We start from the raw sequence: 19,730 nt of genomic DNA on the forward strand, positions 1-19,730 counted from the left end.
CTTTTTAGCTTGTAGAGTGTGTGCAGCCACTGAAAGGGTTAGATCACAAACTTGGCCATATTTGTCTATAAGAATATACATAATTTTATTATTCTGCGGAATCCCCCTTTCAGGAAAACAAGAAATTAGCTGTATAATCATGTTGTTTTCCTCCTAAGCTAGTAGCTTCGTGTGTATAAAAAATTCCAGAAGGGAAGAAATGTGCTCTATGAGTTCCTTTCCTGATTAGAGATTCCTATTTGAGAAGCATCTGATAAACTGGAGATGAAATAATTTTTAAATTTACTTAAGTTGCAATGCAAATGTTCTTTCCTGGAAGCGTCTTAGAAATTTTATATTTCTTTTGAAAGTTATCATTTTACCTATTCAGATTTTATTATGTATTGCACCTTCCCCCCTAACACTTTTTACTTTATGTTTATATCTAAACCATATTTTAAAAACTCAGATTAATTCCCTTTTTTGCACTTATTTCCACTTCTTAAATCCTAAATTTTTCTTTGTTCCACCTTCTAGAATACCGACTTCATTGTTGCAAACACAAAACCAAACCAAACAAAAAAATTTGAAAGCCTACCATGAATTCCTTGCAGTGACATACCACATTGCCACTCACACACTGCATATTTGCTAATGCCATGTTATCCTTGGCCCTGTTTTGGGTGAAGACAATGGGAGATGAAGTGAGGTTTGCTTCAAATATGCACATGAATTCACTGAATTATTTTGTATTTACAATAGCAAGCATTTTATAAGTTTTTACAACAGAATACAGGAAGATGTTTATCATTCAGATCAGCAGACTATTATTCACTATGGTCTAATTTTGATTTCATCTTTTGTCTCATTAGTAAGTTAGAAAAAGATTGGCTCAAGAGATAGAAACCTGGAATTTAGACTTAGGTTCTACTTGTAATTCTGGGTGTCTTTGAATAACTCATCTGTATCACTTCCCTGATCCACTTTCCTTGTGTGTAAATGAGAAGTAGAAGTGGGTGCTCATGAAGAATTTTCTAGATCTGGTTATTTAAGACCAAGTACAGGGCATAGGAATCAATGGAAACTTCTTGTAATACAGTTGTTACGTTTAACCTATGGTTCAGATTTTCTTTTTCGATCAATTTTATGAGATTAAATTTACATACAACAAAGCACATGTTTCTATGCATAATTAGATGTGTTTTGACAACTGTGATCTGTGTAACACATACAACCACCAGTTTCCCTATGCCCTCTTTAGGCATACTCACCCCTTGTTCCAGACTACCACCCTTGGTTCCTCTTCCTACAGATTAGTTTCCCCTCTTCTAGAACTTCACATAAACAATCTTACAGTATGTATTTGTTTTTGTATGTACCTTGTTTTTGCTTAGCAGGATGTCTATGATATTCAGCCATGTTGCTGCATTTCTCACAGTTTATTTCTTTTTCATTGATGACTTGGACTCTGTTGCTTATGTGTATCACAATTTGTTAACCTATTCAGTGATGGACATTTGATTTGTTTCCAGCTTGGGGCTATTATAAATAAAGCTGTGATATAGCTATACACATTCCTTTTTGTGGATATAAAATATTCTTTGTGAATATCTCGAAGTGAATTGTTTGATATCGTAAGCATCTGTTTAACTTTATAAGAAACTTTGAAACTTTCTTTTACCATTTTCATACCATTTTATACCTTGCCAGCAATATATGTGAGTTTCAGTTGCTCCACATCCTTACCAGTGTCTGGTGGTATCAATCTTGGTGATTTCAGCCATTCTTATGAGTGTGAAGAAAATAAAAAATTCTCTTTCATTTACAATTGTAATAGAAACTCTAAAAATTATATAATATACATTGCTATATGTAACTTAGGGATATTAGAATGTGTACATTTCTTAATGAATACTGAAAGCTTTAACAGTGCTGTCTTGTATTTTATTGTCCTTATAATCATCACTGATGTTTATGATTACTATATCATATATATATTTGTTCACATGTGTGTAAGCATATTTATTCTTGTCTCAAGTTTTTTTGTTCATCAATGTTCTGAACAGTTTCATAATCTCCCATATCTATTAAAAATCAGGCTTATATTTTTGCTAGTCAACTATTAGCAAAAATAGTTTTTTTTATAGTTTACCTGGTTCATCAGCAGATTCCATCAGTAAAATGAGAGATTATTTCCTGAAGGTATGCATCATTATATAACAGATTTAGGATTTTTTTTTTTAATTGGGCCATAAGATACTACTAGCTCAGTATGTATTTACGTGTATTTATGGGTGATCATCATCCTATCATGAAAATAAATATTTTAATCACGGTCTCTCCAATTTTAAGTGAAACTAAGGGATTGATGTCAAAGTAACCCAGCTAGTTTCCTGCACTACTGGGCTAAAGAACCAAGGGATAATCTTTCCAATGTTCATAGAAGAATTGGGTAGTGAGCCAGTTGACTAAAACGTGTAATCAAAACTTCTAACCCCAGTATTTAAACAATATATTTTCTCATTGTGTAATGTATGCCTGAAGATCTTTATGTACTATTTCGTTTAGAGATAACAAATTTTCACAGAGTTAGGAAGCAATAAAATACATTTAACACTAAATCTTTACTGAGCATAGTCTAATCTTTCTCCGATGCAGAAAGCACTTTATAATTTTATCGCTCCACGACCTTATTATTGTGAATACCAGTTATGATATTGGCTGAGAGTAGAAGTGATGGTGCATCAAAAGTATGTGCTAGTAGAATCTTAGATTGAGAGAGCTAAATGTATGTTTACCCAAATACAGCTCTTTATTTTAAATAATGTATGATTTTTTCCCCCATATCCATTTCTCCTAGGTTTTCCTCCTACCCTGCTCTACTCTTTCTGAATATATACATCAATCTCTTGAGTTTCCTTAACAAAAATACAATTTCAGGCTTTCTCTATATGAAAACCATGGCAAAGTGATTTTATAGCCAGCTCTGAAAGTGACTAAACTTGACAACAATTGTATTTTATGACAACCTTTGCTTCCATGTCCCCAGCCTACTTTTATATCAGCACTTTTTTTCCCCCCAAATATGAACAATTTCATATCTCTGCATTGGCTGAAAACAAATCCCTTTCCCAGGAATACATTTTAATGGAGAAGAGCATGCTTCGCTTAAATCGCTGGAGCCTTAACACCTTAACTCTATAATATTCAATTTCTCGCTCACCAAGAACCAAAGCTTCTTTTTTGGTAGTTTGTGTTCATAGGGGTTGAAGAAGAATTAGTATTATGGAACTAAAACCAGATTAAGGGGGAATGTGAATTAGATCTGGTAACAGATGGTGCTGTGGAAATTAAAGGTTCTTCGCGAATGGAAGCGACAGCAGCTTGCCTCTGTTCTCTCTGTCTCTCCCGTTCGTGAACTTGATAGACGGGTGTAAATCACAACAGTCCTGTCTTGACAGCCAATTTCGAGAATTTGATCTGGTTAAAGACATGGCTTTCCTGCTCCACTCACCAAAACCTGCTTCTATTTTATTTTTTACATAGCACCTTGTCATATTTAGAAAAGCAGATTCACCTGCCTCCCCATAATGAAATTTTTCTTAATGCCAGTTGAGCCCTTTAGTGTTAATTACTTTCCCATTCATCTTGAATTTTTGTAATATCTCTGAGGGATTTTCTTCTTCTTTTTTTTCCCCTACCCTTTTTTCTCATGCATTTGCTTTTGTTGTTTCATTGTCAGAAGTTGTTGTCAGAGGCACTATCTAAGAATCCTAAACATCCAAATCCTTATTTTTAAGGAGAAAGGGCTGTTATGTACTGTAGTAAAGTTACCAAGTCAGAAAAATGTTAAAGGGGTCAGAAGCAGTCACCAAAAACAGGAATTATTTGAACAAAACGGCATGAGAAGATGAGTGACAACACTTCCGGGTAATAAGGGCTGTAGGACTATCTGCCCCATCAGCTGCAATAAACCCCACCAAGTAACAGGATGTGACTGCAGTGTGGCAGAGCCAGTTTGAGTCTGTGTTGACCTTGTGACGATCTAGGAAATCAGAATTAAAATGCAGAAACTCTAAATGAGAGAGTACAAATTACTGAACAAATTGCAAGGACCCGGTAAGTCCTGACCGGTAAGTCTGACAAGCTCTGGAAGCAGGGGGAAGGTTTCCTCTTACAAAATCCACGTGGCATTTGGGATTATGACCTATGGAGGAAAAGGAAAGAAAAGAGAGGGGGGAAAAAAATCACTCCAGAAATGAAGAGAAGATTCTTTGAGCGAGTAACTAACAGTTGGTAGAAATGAAGCTTCCTACCGGCAGTCAAATCAAATGTAGTAACAACGCAGAGGCCCCCCGCTGCTTGCTGACAGCGTGGTGTCACACACTGGGACAAACATCCACTTAAACACTGATTGCAGGGAATTGCCCTTTCCGCCAACGCCTCCCACCAAAAATGTAATGAGCAGAAAGAGAACCATTTCTAGGAAAAACCAGGGTCCTGCTCCCCAGCTCGTCCGAAATTATCACTGCTCCATTTGTCTTTCCGTAGCCCACTGGGAAGGATGCCGCTGTTGAACGGTGCTGCTGTGGTTTCGCTGTGACGTGGCAAGTTGTTTCTGTTATTATTCCTTCTGCTGCAACACACACACGCGCGCACACAGGCATGCACGTGCGCGCACACACATGCACTGCCATGTCCCTGAATGGTGGCTGAGTGCCTTAAGCAGCCAAAGTAATGGAAGTTTGGGGGAGGGATGCTCTTTAGTGCAATAGCCATTGCTTTCAGGTCTCATCTAAGTCACAGGTCAGCTGTTTTTTATTTGAGGAAAATACAGTTTTTAAAAAGTGGCAGAAGGTACTCTAGAAAGCATGTGAGTGAATCCTGTCATTTTCAAATGAGGACACTAGTGGTCCAAGTGGTGCAGTGACCTGACTGGAACCCCCATCTCCTACTCCATCAAGTGCTGTAAGAAGTCAGGGCTTCCTAGGAAAGGAGAAGACAGGCAAGTCTGGGAATTCTGATATAGTATTTGTTATGTATTTTGTTTATCAGTTTTCCAGAATTAATTTCAGAGCAGATTTAGAAATTTTTCTCCACGTGTTTGCTTTTGGACCTTTGAGAGATGTACAAGCAAGTCCTTCCCATCTAACCTCCCCGCTTGTCAATGGCTTCCGTTGGCTGCACTGGGTGCTGGCCACTGCTGGATAATACCTTCTTACAAAACCTTTCCTGTTACAGAACAAATCCATCATCATTTCCATGGCTTGAATTAAATATATGTGGGTGTATATGTTATTTTCCCTTACCTGCCAATAGTGCCTCGTGTGTTTTAGCTTCACCTTTTCTTCAAGAAGCTGGTTCACTGAAGTGTTTTAAAAAAGAGGACAGAGGAAGAAGTCATAAGACTAATAAGTAGCTGATGCCCCTCCTCCACCAGCGCCCCCACCCCCACACTCTCCTACTTCAGCTGATCAACACCTGATACCAACAGAATATAATCGTAACCTCTGCTATCTATCATGCATCACCCAAGACCAGCTCATTTGCATCCAGATGTTAGCTACTGTGGGCTAAGTAAGCTATTAAGTCAAAAGTATAAATATAGTTTAACCACTGTCGAGCAGGGAAAGATTGTCATCTTTGGTTGTACTGTGAATTTCCATCTACTATAAAAATATTCATATGTGCTAGAAGCAACCTTTAGTCCAACAACAATCTTCTCAGCATTTAGATATTCTCACCACTGCAATCAATTCACCAGCGTCAGAGTGTATTTTAGAGCTCCCCTCCAAGCGAACTGGCCAGTCTGTATCAGCTGCTTTTGTTGGTCATTGTAATTGCTTTTGCAAAACATTGTCTTAATGGGTAAAGCATGACATCAGTAGTATGATGTCAATATTCTTACGTCAACTGCCGAGAGCATTCTTACTTCCTGTTTCAGTGTAGTGAAGAGAATAGGAAAGGGAAATTCAGGCAGCCTGAGCTTTCATTGACCTGGATTTGATTTGTGAACTCCATCACTGGAGTGTGTGTGTCAAGCATCTATATTCGATTGTAATTTGTAAAGATCAGTGCATAGACTTTCTATGAGTTGAATGTCTGTTTATTTCTTCTCTGGTGGGATGCCTTGAGAAGGTCTTCATTTAGCTGTCAGTCCCCTCCTGTTGTGTCGGCTTTTTCTCTTCAGTGTGCTCCTTGACTGCTTGAAAACAGAATTGTCTGAACACAAGCAACCTTTATTGATCCATATTTCTGTTTGAAAGGCCAGAGATTTGCAGAAGTAGGAGATGATTTCTTTTCTCTAGAAAGCTTACTGCAGAGGAGGTCTGCTCATGGGGTGGTAGATCTGCAAGACCAAATAAATGTTACATTCAGCATATATTGTAAGCTTCATTTTGATGATTTATCTTATGTAGTTGTGTTTTGTTTTTTGTTTTTGTTTTTAACCCCATACTCATCTTCCTTTCCTGCCCAGGGCAGTTTCGCTCTACCCTGGGAATAGTGACCTAGTCAACACTTGGGCATTTATTCCCAAATGGGTGGACTTCTGTGCCTTCAGGCTTTTGCTCCCAGGAGTATAACTTAAGTGAAGCAAGAAACATTCTTAGGGATCAGAAATAAAATGCTTGTCTTGCGTCTGAGTTTCTGACTAGGTGTTTCTTGAGATTCTCTTTGAACATCCCTAGTTGGGTAGTTGTGAGGATATAGTTAATTAAGCTGTATTAGGACAAATATACACACACTTGTTAAAACACTTAATTTGCCTCAATAATATTGATTACATGGCAGAAGTTTGTTTAAACTGAATGGTATTTTTCCCTCTAGTGTTACACTTCTTGAATGCAATCTGTATAATAGATAATAGCCATCATCAGTTAAATATCATGTTAGTTATAAAGTAATGTCATAAGAATTGATTTGGTCTTGGCAGTGGAGGAGAGCTCTCCTTTCATAGCCGATGTAGATGATTAGCCAGTGTTTTAAGCAGAATCATGATTCGTATAAAGTGTGTATATTTTATAGACTTATAGTTACTCTGTGTTACATGAGTGCCCATTATATTAAAGAAAAGCTCAGACAGTTAATTATGCAAAACATCATGTATGCAATTACCCAGCATTATTATGCATTTAACAGTTTTATTGATTTGCCAGTAGCTCACTTACTGTATTCAGAGCTATAAACAAGGGATGCTCACCCCCAGATTGAAACAGGTCCAAGAAAACAAGCTAAGGATAAATTACACCACTAAGCGCCTCTGCATCAGATCGAATCTTTAAATACAGAAACTGTCAACAATCATAATGTGCAACACATTGTGATATCACAGGACCATTTCTTTTCCCATTAATAAAGTTTATCAGCCAGGAAGCATCAGAAATCACCTGGCAATACAAATTGAAGCAACTGCAATTTCCTCCATCTAAAATAGTCTGGATAACTTAACAAGGTGATCAGCGGTGGCCTCTGGCTTGCGTGGCATAGTAAAATGGGACCCTGGTGTATTTATAGACACTTTCTAACACATGCTTTCTTGCAACACCCCTGCCTGATCTTGTTAGATTGCACTCTGTTATTAGTGCATTTCTCTTGCCAGCTTTCTGGGCCTTCACTGCTGAAGATGCATATTCTCTGTTGTTCTTCCTTTGTTTTATGTGTAATGTCAAGCATGGAGAGCTAGGGTGCTATGGGTCTCTCTATATATCGAATTAGATGTCCAACCCTCCTGGTTTGCCTGGGACTGAAGGGTTTCAGTGGGACATGGGATTTCATTGCTTAGCCCAGGATGGTCGATCACCCTACTGTCGGAACAATATTGAATAAGAAAGGACTATTGGACTCTAGAACCCTAAAAGCAGATAGGGTTTCAGCTAGGTCTTTCCCAGTCGTGGTTTATTCAGTAAGTATCAAGTTTTTTTCGTGGGGCACTTTTCTTTCAATGACTGACCAGAAACGGGTTGAAGGTCTTAAGTTTATTGTGCTAAATTTTCTTTTTTGGTACAGTGCACAGCCTTTCACAGAACGGGCAGGGCTTTCAGCTTAAACAAAGGTTCTGATGTGTTATTTTACAAAGCTGGGCCCTTGTCCCCAACACTACTTAGCTATGTCTCTTGTCAGTGACTCTAGCACCAGCTTTGCAGGGAGCTGTTTGCCTACTCTTGTTCTTAATGGAGTAAGTTGGAGAGAGTCTTTTAGTCTAAATGTGCAAGTTACTTGTTCAAGGAATCAAGAAGTAGCATTACTTAAGTGACTGGGGTCCTGCTATGCAGGAATCTGTCCTCAGCATTTGCTAACGAAGACCTAAATTTATACATGAGTGTGCATGCATGTATGTGCATGTGTGTTACAATCTTTCTGAGCATGTGTGTCAGGGCTTACAATTCCTTACAACTAATGATCTCTTTCCATTAGGTTAACCAGGCAGACCTTAAGATATTTCTTATTAAAAGAAAAAATCCTTTCTCTTCCTTCCCCAACTAAGCCAGTGTACCTTAATGCAATGATGATATGTTAGAGCCAGCAGTTGTCAAAGCATCGTATTACCGTGATGCCGTAATGACACCCTGTCTCTGTGAAGTAGTCATGTTTTCTCAAATCACACGTTGCACCGTTGATTTCTGACATGACACTTCATTCGGTTGCTTTCCCTTTCTTCAGCATCATCGTCCTCTGACAATAGCAGATGGTGCCCATTTTGTCACTAAGCGATTCACATTTTGCCACTTTACGAGAGTGCAATTAGTCGAAGCAGGCAAGAAAGAAGCTGATTGTAAAGTAACGGTGCTTGCAGTTGTAACTCAGGCTGCAGAGGGAGCCGCTGGGGTCACGGGCTCTGAGGTGTGGGCCTCGGGGAACTGCTGCGTGAGTCTTAGAGATGCTCTTCCCATTAGTCTTGGAGGGTTTTCTTCCAGCAGTATGGAAATGACAAAGTGAAACAAAACAAAAACTATGATTAAAAAAAAAAAAGCCCCACTAACTTTCCCTTCCAACTCTTAAAATTCTGAGTACTCTGTCTGCCTATTTCTCTCTTGTATTTGTAAACTTCCAGGTGCACCGGCTTCTGTGTCACTATATAAATATTTTGGATATAAATAAAGTGCTTGGAATTTATAATGATGACGGGTACGTTTTCGGGCTCTTAAGGATGACAGGGAAGAAAATATCAGCTTCTTTAGTTGACATTTATGTAGCCTATTAAGATGTCTGTCACGGGTATGGGTATAATAAAAGTTTCCAAAAAATCCTGCCTTCTTACAACAGTTGGAAACTCAAAGAAGACTTATGCACACATATTCCTTCCTAGAAAATGTATGCATTGTTTTTCTCCATAGAGAAATAATGTTGCGAGTAACTTTGAGTTCTGTATAAAGTTCAAAGGACGAAATGTAGCTGTTTGTGAAGAATTTATATTTTGATGGAGGGATTGATAATCCATAAGCCTATGGAGCAGTATTTTTGTACACCAGAGTTTAACAAATAAAAGTATTGGCTAAACTTATGTCCCTTCTGCAAAACATAGACCACGTTGGGCATTTTTTACACATGCCTGTGGAAATTCTAAGTCATGGCAATTTACTCAAGATCACACATTTACCTGAATTAGGTAGAATCTCTGAAAACAATTAAGCTGGATGATTATAATATAAATTGAATATTAACTTACAGATTATCTTGTTTTCCCCTACAGCAGCAACTTTAATTGGTTCTTTTTCTTTCTTTCACATTCTCTATAGGCACGCATATAACACGGTTAATTAACTTTCAAAAATTACATTTTTAACTCTAGTGCAGTAACTTAGAAGTTTTTTTTTTTCTTTGCCTATCGTTAGTATCTAAATCCAAAGATAAATTTGACTCCAAGGCAAGGCGAGGCAACAAGTTCTCATGTTGAAGCAGGATCATCAGAATTAATTAAGACTATATCTCAACCTGTGTTAAAAATGCTTTCTGAAAGCCTTGAAATTTTGCTGGCCTCCGGAAGTCTGTAAAAATCCTTCAAATTCAGTTCCTTCTACAGAAAGGAAATGCTATTCTGGACAAAGTTGTTTCTCCCTCCAGTTTATTCTCAGTGTGTTTATTCACTCAGAGGTTTTTACAAAGTTGCTTGTCTTATTCCCTGTGCTTCTCAACATTTTTTTCTAGAGTAATAAAATAACAGCAGCTGTACTAAGGCTTTAAAATAAATATTTCCTACATTTTCCAACACATGTTATTTCTCTTCATAATTCTTGACTCAATTTAGATTTTTATTAATCCAGTGTGACCTAAAATTTCTGCATTAACAGCACAATGTGGAATTGGGCTTATTCTCTTTGGCTACAGATAAAGCCATCATCTTGAAAATGGCTCTTTCTGACAAAAAGGTGTTCTTTTGAAATAAAGTCTTATTCACTACATTCCTCTTAGAGTTAATGTGAATTTTAGTGCCTCTAATTTTAGATTGAAGTGAAGTCTAGAATAAAACCCACCAGCTGACAATTGAATTTATAGATAGTTGTGAATATTTCAGGCTTGAATAATAGAGCTGTAGAATTTCAGAGACACAGAGGGAGAGAATTAAGACCCGCTGTAGTTTTAGGGTATAATGTAATGGTGTCTGGGAAGTATTCCGTGTAATGAGCTAAGTAGTAATTAGGAGACAACTGTGCTCTTTCAGAGGTTCCGTTTTAGGCGGCCCTCCAGTCCTGCAGAGGTTGACAAGGCAGACCTGTGGCCGGTGGGTGTGGGGGCCCCTTCAGCCTCTTGCCACGCACAGGTGAGCTGTGATGTAACAGACCTCTGGGTGTGTGCCCTGTACCTCTGTTCACTTTTGGCTGTTTTTTTAAAAAGCTGTAACCACCTTTAAAAACTCTCTGTTGGCCTCAGGACATTTCTGCCCTGGACTTTGGAGTCAGACCTGAGCTCAAATCACAGCTCTTCCACTTCCTAGCTGTATGACTTCCAGGAAATCGTGTGCTCTTTCCTAGAGAGTAATACCTCAATTGTGCTTGTCTTGGGGATTAAATTAGGTAATGCTTATGAAGTGTTCAGGTCAGTGCCTGGCACCTAACAAGCACTTGATAAATGGCAGCTCTGACTATTGTTATATCCACTGGACAAAAGGTATTATTAGGGGAGCAGTTCATGTCCGGAAAGAAACCTGTTCAGCCTGCAACACAAATCAGTTTGCTTACTTTCATTTGCAGGTATAGTGAGCAAACCTTGAGTAGGAGAAGGTGTTAACACTGTTTAAAGACTTCCCTGACAATTTGAACTTCATGAATTTCCTTGATTCCAGGTTACTGCAAAGCTAGGAACTGAGATTTTGGAAGAGACAGCTGACTGGAAATTCCCTATTTTTCTGGGACTTTATCAACATGCATTTGACCCATAAACATTTGGTGACTTAGCAAATAACTGATCACACACGAGAGGATAATTTCTGGCCTTGTTCCTTATTCAGGAGTTTTGCACCTTTTGCAAGTTGATGGCAAAAGACTGAGGGAGAGAAAATTGGGATGAAATTGACCATAGATGATACAAGAAGAGAGAGAGAAAAAGGAGGTTCTGGAGATAACATGGTATGGTTTGTGATCCAGCTGCTGGTAGCATCTCTCCTCTGGAAAAAGAAAAAGAAAAAAACAAATGGTGTCTTGAGGGCAGATGGTGAAAGAGTTAATTGTCATAGCTGTGAGAAATTCAGTGCCAGCGAGAGGACAGGGGAACAACCGTGTTTTAGTACCCTAATAACTTCCAACTCTAGTCTAGGATCATAATGTATGTGCGAGCAGTCCAGTAATTATAAGGTAATAAGTGAAGTGGTGGGGTAAGTGCTCTAAATTAAAAGGAATTCGCAGGGCTGCTGTAAGTCAGCGCCGACCCGCTTTCTTTCAAACGTTGACTTGAGGAAAAGTGCTTAGCCCAGAGTGCAAGCAGGGAGACAAGGAGAGCGTCAATTAATTACAATGCTCATTAACAGTGACGGGTACAAGGCAGCAGATGCAGAAGGGAGAGGACGCTGCGTTTCAACGCTGGCGAGGGGGATATTTTTTCTTCTGCTAGCTCTTGAGGAAAGGACAACGCAAGTGGGTGGGTGAATGCAAGAAGGTATTTTTGTGGATTTCTCCTTTCTATTCGCCTTCTTTACATCGTAACACTGCTTTACTTCAGCAAGCAGAACAAAATTCCCAGCCTGCAATGTGTTTGTTAAGAGACACATTCTAGCTCTGAATGCTTTGCTCTCGAGACTGCTGTTTGGGGATAGTTAAGTGAACATTCTGTGATAGGAAATTCCATATTGTCCTTCATTGTAAAGTAACAGAACAGTGGAGGAAGGTGGACCTCTAGAGTTGAGCATGAAATTTGGGCAATGTTAAAATATCATTAGATTTATAGTGAAAGAGATAATTGCATCCCTTCAGTTATACTGTGACTACTCCCCCAAATTCTAGTGAATGACCATCACCCTGTGGGATTCCCATAAATCAACTTTCCACTGGGAAGCAATTATCCAAGTTCTTTTCTCAAATGTCACCTCTTCTTTCTGTGGTTGGCTCTCAGAAGATTCTCAGAGAGTTTGTTAAAAGGGATTTTGCTCTATGGCTATGCAGAAAGAAAATAGGACCAATTGTATCTTTTCATCTGATTATGCCTTTTCAGAAATTTAATCACTTATGGGTCCACCGGAGAAAATGGGGCAGTATGTTTCTTCCAGATAAGAGAGAGAGTTTGTCAGTGAGATGCTTCACGATATTTTCTTTTAGGAGATAATGATGTTGAAAAACCGAAAGAACGGGGATACAAACACATACACATACAAACACACACACGTATTTATTAATCAATGCTGGTGATCATTTCACTCAGTTTCGTGGGCTCTAGGAAATCATCCTTACATATTGGCTAGAATTTTATACTTGATGTCTTTCTATATTGCTAAATGGCTATGAAACAGAGCAATTTAAATAAAGAAGCAAAGTGATTGAGGATATATTCCCTATGTGTCTTCCTCAGATCAATAAAAGACACAGTTATGCTTATGGAAGCGTGCTGACAAATGGTAATTACGGAGCTGAAGAATCATCTGCTCATCCTGAAAATAAAAGTTTGATTCTCCTCATAATAAAATGATTGTAGCATCAGAACAGGGAGGGGAAATGTGGAGTGAGGACAAATAACAATTTTTGAAATGATATGAGTTTTACAAATCACTCCCTTTCCATGGGTAAACTCAGAATCTAGAGAGTTGGCTTAGCTATGGGCAGTGGTTCTCCAAGACAAAGGTAAAATAAAAGGAATTGGACCGTTAGAGCTTTTGTTTAGGGCCTGTCTGGGCACTTTGACGTAACCCTGTCATGCCCTTATGCTGATTACCTTCTTGTAGAACAAGAGATATTGACTAGAGAGTGAATGATGTGTAGCTCCTGGCTCTTAGGCAGCACTCTTAAAAAGCAATGTCTTTTACATATGAATTCTCCTGTTTTTTTCTCCTCTCCTTCCTGATCCGTCCCTCTTTTTTCACGTCCTCTTTGCCTCTACCTCTTTTGGTCTCTGGTTTTGACACACTTTCCTTTTTTTCTCTCTCTGTTTCTGCCTCCCTAATTCTCAGGCTTCTCTGCAGAATGTCAAACAAAGATCGGCACATTGATTCCAGCTGTTCGTCCTTCATCAAGACGGAACCCTCCAGCCCGGCCTCCCTGACGGACAGCGTCAACCACCACAGCCCCGGTGGCTCTTCAGACGCCAGCGGGAGCTACAGTTCAACCATGAATGGCCATCAGAACGGACTTGACTCGCCACCTCTCTACCCTTCTGCTCCTATCCTTGGAGGGAGCGGGCCTGTCCGGAAACTGTATGACGACTGCTCCAGCACCATTGTGGAAGATCCTCAGACCAAGTGTGAATATATGCTCAACTCAATGCCCAAGAGACTGTGTTTGGTGTGCGGTGACATCGCCTCTGGGTACCACTATGGGGTAGCGTCATGTGAAGCCTGCAAGGCATTCTTCAAGAGGACGATTCAAGGTTAGTGGGGGACCTGGGAGTACCCTACCCTCTCCCAGCCTCACGGGATGGAAACTAAAAGGATGTCTTCATTCTTATCCTAGGTAGTCAGGTTTCCCAGTCTTAATTCTATCTTGAGTATAAAATACATCTAGACTAAAATTGTCTTGATCTAGACTAAGATTAGACTAATTATAGGCTCAACTCCGCCTAGCTGTGCCCCCTTGTCAAGCCCAAATGATGGAATGATAAGCTTCGGGCAGAGTTTAAAAGAGCACAACTGTTATTAGAGCCTTGTGGGTCTGTTTAGCCCCTGAACAAGTGCACACTGGAGTAATAGTGCCTTTATCTCTTCAGTTCTTACAGATGCATAGAAATAACCAACACTTTAGGCCAGTGGTTTTCAAACATTAGCATGCAGAAAAAACACCTGGAGAGCTTGTTAAAATGCAGGTCACTGGGCCCCAGCCCCAGAGCTTCTGATTCATTGGATCTGGGATAGAAGCCTGCGAGTTCATATTTCTACCAAATTCCCAGATGGTGTTGATGCTGCTGGTCAGGGACCGCACTTTGAGAACCACTGCTCTAGACAAATTTAATTACCTACTATCTTCCTTCTTTCCCTATGGCTGGATACACTTTCCCTACCTTTCTAAGGAATTTGTATAAAAAGTCTTCCAAATGATTCCCAATTATAAAATATACCAACAGCTCACATAAGAACACTCAAACCTTTGTAGATCTCCAGATTTATAAATAACAATTATTTCCCATATAAAATGTAGAAAAATATTACTGAAATTTGTATGTGCCCCTTTCAACTAGTAATCCACAAATATAGAACTCAGTTCTTTTTCAAAACTGGCAATATGTTCTTATAATTATATTTCACTTCATTAGGTCCTTTATCAAAGATCACACTTTTTTGTTGTTGACATGTGCACTGTAATAATTTCAGGTGTATAGCATAGTGATTTGACATTTTGTATACATTACAAAATGCTCACCATGATAACTATAATTACCATTCTGTCTCCATACTGTTATTACAATATTACTAACTATATTCCCTGTACTGTATGAGAGGATCACACATTTAAAGAAAATAGGGGAAGGAAAGAATGATTGTTTACTGAGGGACTTTGGTACATCAGTGATTTGATTCTGTTCACTGGTTTACAAAAATCAGGGGTTCTCAACCTTGCTACCTCGCTGGAATCACCTGCAGACTTTAAAAATACTGATGTCAGGGCTCACACCCTCAGATTCTAAATTAATTGGCCGAGGGTGTAGCCAGGACAAGGGTACTTTTGAAAGCTTCCTTGTTAATGCTTAATGTTTTAAGGTTTAGAACCACTGCACTCCTGCACTGTGTTCTGTAAACAAAGTGTTCCTCAAATTGTGTTCACTGGGCTAGTAATATTAGTATCACCAGGAATTTGCTAGAAATGCAGATTCCCAGCCGTCCTCACAGATTGCCTGAATCAGAATCTCGGCAGGTGGGCCCAGCCATCTCTGTGTGCCTTCCAAGTGATTCTGGTGTTCTCCTAAGCTTGAGAATCTCTGCTGTCTACCCTATTTCTCCTGATTTACCACTGATGACTAACCGTTGTCATCTAAGCGTCCCTTGTTGGAAATAAATGAAATCAATTTAATAACTTTGTGATGTACTGGTTTTTAAAGTGCAAACGAAATTACGTTCCTTAAACTCCAATCCTTCTAAATATTTTAACAAAAGGTGATTCTGGAACCCTTTTTGTATGTGCACATAGAGTAATCTCCCACCCTTTCCTTTTAAGAACACCTGGGAGGGCTAGTCTTCTCAATCAGATGCACTGGGGAATTTAGTGACTGCCCTTTGTGGGAGAGGTTGTACCATAATCTACTTGCTTTTGTGTTGCCTATTCCATAGCTTTCCTGAGTTGTGGCTGATGAATGTGCAGTTAGAGAGTTTCCTTAAAGTGCACAGTTTTTCAATATATCAGCATTCTTAAATAATAGAGAAGATATTTAAGCCTAACCTCAGTTCTTCATAGTTTTAACTTAAGAACACGAGCCAAGTTAGTGTGGAGTACGTGTGGATTACCTATTTTAATAGTTGTATCTTCATGTTTTATGGCTCATTGTTGCTATATTTTTTTAGCACTTTTCTTACAAAAACTCCTCATCCATTGGACCTTTATTTTCTTTTTACTCATCTAAAAATTGAAGGCATTAATACCTAACCTCGTAGAATGCTTAAAGGTAGAATGAAATGTAAAACCGTACATAAAGTGAGTAAGTCAAAGCGATGGTGGGCAATATGCAAAGCTGTCTTTGACTTTTGGGCATTTGAAAAATCCCTTCAGCCTATTTAGTAACATGATACAACTTGAGAAAGAAAACACTTCAAATCTTTGGGTTCATACCAGTCACTGTCCAACAGTATTAGAATATTTTTATAGAATACCTAAGATTTAAACTGTTAGTAATTTGATTTTGTTAACTCAGTTTACACAGTTCTGGGTCTATCTACACAAAGATAAGCAAATATTTTGGGATAATTAACATATACTGCTTATGCTGATATAAGCAAGAGATTCTCACTATGTAAACCACTCCCTTACTCAACAAATATTTACTAAGAACCTACTGTGAGCCAGGCAGCATGCTGGGTGGAGTTTCATCTTATCAACATTTTATTACAGCTTTGTTCCCAAAGGTTTGTGGATAGGATGAATTCCTGGTATAAATGTCTCCTGCCTTGAGGAAATACCAAATGTTTAGGGTGGGGGAGGGATTCCACAACTTGGCCCTTGGCCCTCAGTATGTTTTCCAAAGACAGAACAACTCTTTGAAAAAATTTCCTGACATTTGTTTAAAAAAAAAATCATATAGGTGAGATATTAACAGCTATGCAATAGTTATTTACTGAGAAATAACTGGAATAGAACAATTGGGATTCTATGCCTGATTATTCCTTAGGATGCTGAAATGCTACCAGAAGCCTAACAGTGCAAAGCACAGGGTGATTCCTGGCATTGATGTATTTACTCAGTTTTACTCCGTATTGGAGAGAGCAACTTTCAAGGATTTTGAGCAGGAGACAGAGATGTCACTGCCCAGGTTAGCGCTCTGGACTCGTCCACCTGGCTGTGCTTGTAGCTGGCAGCTGGGCGGCACTCAGTAAGGCCCCCTGCTAGCCGCATCAGCAGGTGTCACACCGTGTTGCATGCTTAGCCCCAGAAAGGCAGTGAGGCAAAAAAAGGGATTAAATTGTGAAAGTATAATGTAATAATTAGGGTGGTAATTGCAAGGAAGATTGAAACAGCCCCTCCTTTCTACGGACAAATCGTGATAGTGCTTCAACTCAAAGATGTTGAAAGCGGCCCGAATCTATTGTATCATCACAGATTCTTATTCCGATGCTGAAGGAACAGAGAATCCAGTCTCGTGCCCTGAGGCAGCATTGCCACCAAACGAATCTGGACAGATAGTGGCCCCTCCCTCTCCCCCCCACCCCCAGCTTCAAGCTGTCCAGGGAATGAGAAGGGATTATGCACCTCGCCTTAAGAACAAGTCTTTCAACTGGGTCACAACCCTTATGGCCAGGACAGTATATAAACTTGGCTTCTGCCTCATCAGGCCTGGTTGTGCCCTCATTGACTTGGCTAAGGGACATGTACGCCCAAAGTCATATTCACAGAGAATATTGCCTCTTTAGAATCATTATTTCTTGTTATAATAATGTACTTTTTTGATTGGTCATACAATATATAATACATGTCAATTTTAGAATTTGGGGGAAATACTTCTTAAATTTAGAACCAAAAGAACATATATCCAGAGCACATCTTGAGAAAAGTAGTGAGAATTCTTCTTTTCAAAGCCAACTATGGTATTCTAGTTGTGAAAGGTAAAATTCATCATTGATTTCAGGGAAAGTCCATCAGAAAGGCATATTTTATTTACTGACCCTTCCAAGTTATCTTTGGAACGCTATTGAATTAGGTCAGCACTTAAGTAAAATTCAAGGCGTTTTTTTTGTTGTTGTTGTTCTGATGGCTGACGAAAAAAAATTTTAGAGGACTTAGACAGTTTTACCCAAGGATCCGACAGGGTTACAATTACTGCAATGATTTCATTGCCATTTTCTAGGTTTGTGGATTTTTGTGAGTGTGATATTATTCCAAGTTTTGTCTAATTCCAGTTTGGGAATCCATTCATAAACGAGTGGAGTTTTGTTTGTTTGTTTGGTACCTTTTTGTTAAGTTTTCCCGAGCCTCTTGTTAAAGAGTCAAGAGAAGGAAAATATTTTATGCCCCCAAAAAGTCAATCCATCTTTCATCATTGACTACACAAAGTACTAACCCTCTGAAGTTTTTCTTTCTATATAACCACATAGAAAAGTTACGTGCATATTTTTATATAATTAGTGTGATGAATATAGCCATTTCAACTATTCATTCTTATGCTAGGGGTAAGGGATTCTTCCCCCTCTACAATTTTAAAAAGAGGAAATTATGTATTTTTAAAGTAGGGGATTTTTGTTTAGATATTCATGATAGCATGAGTTTTAATTCATACAAAACCAGGTCCAAGCCTCAGCCACTTACTAGCTGAGAGACCTTAACTTCTCTGCACCTGTTTCCCAGGTAGTAAGGGACAAATGAGAGCATGTCTATCAAAGTGCCTAGCTCATAGTAAGTGCTCAATGAAGTATTAACTTTCATTGATATTGGCAATTCAACTGGGATACTCAAGCACTGGGAGGTTCAAGTATTTGAGCACAAAGATGTGTTCTTGATGTTAAAGTAGGAGGTGTGATCTTCCTCAGCTCATAGCCCTCTACCTTTTTGCTGTAATAATAAGCCCTCTCTCCTTATAGCCATTCCTCACAACAGAGCCCTTTTATACTAGGATGCATTTAGGTGGGCTAAATGCTTGAAATTCATTTGGTTTTATATAGTTTTATGGTGCTCAATTAACTTTTGTTTTCCTGTGACCATGAATGGGAAAATGGATAAGTTAGAAAGGGAGGCTGAATCTCGGGACTTATGTGACATACCAAATTCCCAGTTAGGCTTTGCATGTGGGACTTAGGAAATGAAGATGCAGAATGTCATTGCGGCATAAGGTGTAGGATTGAACATTATGAGAATTAAGTCCATTCTGGGTGTCTGTGGGAGCTGGGACAGGAGCACAGTGGAGACCCACATACTGTAAAAGGTAAATACTTAAAACTTAATAAATCAAGATAACAAACTGCTAAGTAAAAGATGTCCTATTCTCTGATTTGGCAAATATAGCTTCATAATGTCCTGGAAGGCCAGCTTTGCATTTTTAATTCTTAGACCCATAGGAGTTTTGTGTGTGAAAGAGGCAGGAGAAGGAAACAGAGCGAGTCCTTAGCCTGCAGCCCAGCCCATTTCTCTTTCTCCTCTGCCTCCCATTGTATCTTGTACATACTGTGGACACCCCTACCCCCATGTCCAAGGCCCACTAACCCCTTCCAAACAGCTGGCCCTTGAGCGTGCACAGGACTTGTAATGTGCCCGCCAGCAGTGCAGGTCTCCTTCCAGAGGGTGGCCCCGGGAAAGAAGCCCACACAGGCCCTGCGATGGAGCTTGGGGTGATTTAGCGAAAGAATTTAAGGGTCCCAAGTACTGAGAATCGCAAGGCTTTTCCCTTAGCCTGTTGAAGGGCTTCTTGCACTGTGGATGCCTTTGAAAGCCTTTGGGTGACGGCTTTTCTTTTCTGGGTCTAAAGGTAGCACTGATAAAAGC

The 19,730-nt window shown here is 39.2% G+C and overlaps 1 protein-coding gene across 10 annotated transcripts in view; it reads left to right on the top strand.

Moving 5' to 3' along the window:
* The window catches only part of ESRRG (estrogen related receptor gamma), a 590,395-nt gene that overhangs the window by 399,969 nt on the left and 170,696 nt on the right, over positions 1-19,730 (top strand). For all 10 annotated transcript variants that reach the window (XM_036931783.2, XM_036931742.2, XM_036931731.2 and 7 more), the window contains one exon: positions 13,571-13,986. In XM_036931783.2, the coding sequence (XP_036787678.1) occupies positions 13,584-13,986 (403 nt within the window). In that variant the 5' untranslated portion in view covers positions 13,571-13,583. The remainder of the gene's footprint in view (positions 1-13,570; positions 13,987-19,730) is intronic.

The sequence above is a fragment of the Manis pentadactyla genome, chromosome 19, assembly GCF_030020395.1.
Source record: "Manis pentadactyla isolate mManPen7 chromosome 19, mManPen7.hap1, whole genome shotgun sequence".
NCBI classification, from domain to species: domain Eukaryota; kingdom Metazoa; phylum Chordata; class Mammalia; order Pholidota; family Manidae; genus Manis; species Manis pentadactyla.